Here is a 3,485-nt window from a genome sequence, read left to right as displayed (position 1 = left end):
ATTTTTTTTTTTTTTTTTTTTTTTTTTTTAAGTTGAAAAAATAATTAAATCCTAATGGACTTAAAAGATAATATTTTATTTTAGCATATATATATATATATAACATATGAAATTTATATAACGGTATATTTATACGTATACAATAATATTAATATATATATATATATATAATTATATGTACATATATATATATATATATATATATATATATATAATAAGTTTCATATTATTTTTTCAATTGATAAATGATTATATATATAATTACATAAAAAATATTTATATATATATATACCTACTTTTTAATGTTGTTATTTTCATTTTTTTATATTTTATGTGTTACTACTAATTAAATATATAAATATTGAATTAAAATATTTAAATATTTACAATTCATATAAAATATACATACATATATATATATATATATATATATATATATATATATATATTTTATGTATTAACCTTTTCATTTATTTTTTACTATTTACCTATTTTTTTTCAACAAAAGTTTATTAAAACACTCCAAAAAACAACATCCTTACGATGAATTTTTCAGACGATATAATATAAATGAATTTATAAAAAAAAAATTTTAAGAAACTAATTCAAAAAAAAAAAAAAACGAAAGATATGAGGACGGACAAACAAGACCATGAAAATAGTAGTAATGTGAATGAATCCCTTTTGTTATCAGATTATTCAAGTGAAGAAAATAATTATGAGGAAGATGATGATGAAAAAAAAAAAGAAAAAAAAGTTATTATCATATTAGAAGGAGCATGTTTACAATTAATTGAAGTAAAAAGATATATATATGAATTAGCTAATAGTAGGAAACATAAAAATATTTTAAAAAAAAAACAAGTAGATGAAGAAAATATAAAAAATTTCAGACCTGATATATTACATCAATGTTTAATACATTTATTAGAAAGCCCTTTAAATAAATATGGATATTTACAAATATATATAAAAACACATGATAATCAATTATTTTATGTATCTTCAAATTTAAAAATTCCTAAAACATTTCAACAATTTGAATCTTTGATGGTTACCTTTTTAAGAAAATATAAAATTAAAGCACATGAAAAAAATATTTATTTATTAAAAATTATAAAAAACGATTTAAACAATATATTACCTACAAATGGATATAAAATAGGATTGTCTTTAAAAGGAAAAAAAGTTCAATTAAATAATTATATCAAAGATTTTAAAAATACAAATCAACCTGTTACATTCTTTATAGGAGCTGTAGCATATTCAAATCCTACAATGAAATTACAAATATTAGATGATAATATTTCTATCTCTCATTTTAGTTTAAGTGCTGCTATGTGTTGTACATCTATATGTTCAGAGTTTGAAAATCTATGGAATTTATTTTAACCAAAAAAAAAAAAAAAAAAAAAAAAAAAAAAAAAAATACAATATATATAAAATATATATATATATATTATTGTCAATAATTAAATATATTTAATACTTTAAAAATTTCTGCATATCCAAAAATTATTCTTATTTTAATTTTTTTTTTTATGTTAATTAAAATTAATATATATATATATATATATATATATACTCATATTTTGCTTTTTAAATGTTTTATTATTATTTTTTTCCTTTTTTATTATTTTTATTTTTTTTTTTTGTGTGTGTTTGTGTTTAAAACTATATATTATTTAAACAAAATAAAAAATATTTTAAATGCAATATATTAAAAGAACCTTTATTTATAAAATAAAAAATTTAAAATATAAATTATTTATTTATTATATCATTTTTTATATTTTATTTTTATATATATATATATATATATATATACTCATATTTTGCTTTTTAAATTTTTTATTATTATTATTTTCTTTTTTTATTATTTTTATTTTTTTTTTTTGTGTGTGTTTGTGTCTAAAACTATATATTATTTAAACAAAATAAAAAATATTTTTATTATTTTTTTCCTTTTTTATTATTTTTATTTCATATTTTGCTTTTTAAATGTTTTATTATTATTTTTTTCCTTTTTTATTATTTTTATTTTTTTTTTTTTGTGTGTGTTTGTGTTTAAAACTATATATTATTTAAACAAAATAAAAAATATTTTTAAATGCAATATATTAAGAGAACCTTTATTTATAAGGTACCCCATTTATCATATCATTTCTTATGCTTGTAGGTACATATAATAATTTTCATTTTTAAAAACATAAATGAATGATATTCTTCCCCCCTCCAAAAAAAAAATAATAAAAAAAAAAAAAAAACTATTCACTGTGATATGCTTTTTTGTTTAATTGATTCATATTTTAAATAAAAATTGTTTATTTTATTTTTTATTTTATTTTTTATTTTATTTATTTTTTCTTTTTTTGTTTGTCTATTTTTATACGGTACTAAAAAAGCAACATTTAATAAGAATATTTAAAAATAAAATAAAAATTTAAAACGGAATAATAATGAATATATAAAAATAAAAATAAAAAGAAAAAGAAAAATGTTATAATAAAGATATAAATATGAATATATATATAATATATATATATATATATATATATATATATATATATATATATATATATATATATATATAAAAAAAAAAAAAAAAAAAAAAAAAAAAAAAAAGAGATTAATATAAACACATATGAAAATAATATTTTATGTAAATAAACATAATGTTAAAAAAAAAGAAAAAGCAAAAGAAATGGTAACAATATAAATATATTAATAAATAAATATATATACATATATACATATATATATATATATATATATATTACACTGTATTTATATCCAAAAGGATATACTTTGTTTTAATATGTTACAATAAAAAGGGGTTGTAGTAGAACAAAGAAATAGAATAGAATAAAAAGATATAATGTACCCCCCAAAAAAAACAACGAGAACATATAATAATATATATTTATACATATATATATATGTATGTGTAATATATATTCCTGAAGTTTGAACATTTTTTTTTTTTATTTATTCATTTTACTTTTTTTTTTATTTGAATCCATTTAATATATACATATATATTATACTTATTTATAATGTGACTATTTTATATTTTATATGTTTAAATTATTTTTTGACTTCTGTTTTTTTGGGTTGAAAATACTTCCATAACCATGAGAAATAACCATATTTTTGTACATTCGATTTATTATCATCATTGTTTTTAGATTTACTATCTGCACTTGTGCCTTTTGTTTTATCAGCACCTTGGCCATCCTTTTTAGATTTATCATCTGTGCCATCACTTTTTTTTTGAGATTCTGTATTTGAAGATCCTACCTTTTCATCTGGTTTTTTAACAACTTTATTTGCAGGTGTAGGAGTAGGAGTATTATTATTTTTTGCGATTAAAGTTTTTTTGACAGGTTGATTTATTTCCTACAAAATAAAAAACAAAAAAGTGATGGCACAGATGATAAATCTAAAAAGGATGGCCAAGGTGCTGATAAAACAAAAGGCACAAG

General features: G+C 16.1%; 2 protein-coding genes across 2 annotated transcripts; one reads left to right on the top strand and one right to left on the bottom strand.

Moving 5' to 3' along the window:
- Nucleotides 1–630: 630 nt before the first annotated feature.
- Nucleotides 631–1,392, top strand: PGSY75_0821500 (putative ribosomal RNA small subunit methyltransferase NEP1; the record flags this gene model as incomplete). The annotated part of the gene is made up of 1 exon (XM_018785340.1): nt 631–1,392. The coding sequence occupies one exon, from the start codon at nt 631–633 to the stop codon at nt 1,390–1,392; it is 762 nt and encodes a 253-aa protein (XP_018642307.1).
- A 1,695-nt stretch (nt 1,393–3,087) lies between these two features.
- Nucleotides 3,088–3,399, bottom strand: PGSY75_0821400 (hypothetical protein; the record flags this gene model as incomplete). The annotated part of the gene is made up of 1 exon (XM_018785339.1): nt 3,088–3,399. A coding segment is annotated over one exon (312 nt), but the record flags the coding sequence as incomplete, so codon positions are not given.
- Nucleotides 3,400–3,485: the final 86 nt, after the last annotated feature.

This window comes from Plasmodium gaboni, chromosome 8, assembly GCF_001602025.1.
Source record: "Plasmodium gaboni strain SY75 chromosome 8, whole genome shotgun sequence".
Classification (NCBI taxonomy): domain Eukaryota; phylum Apicomplexa; class Aconoidasida; order Haemosporida; family Plasmodiidae; genus Plasmodium; species Plasmodium gaboni.
This window is presented reverse-complemented; position numbering and strand designations above follow the sequence as displayed.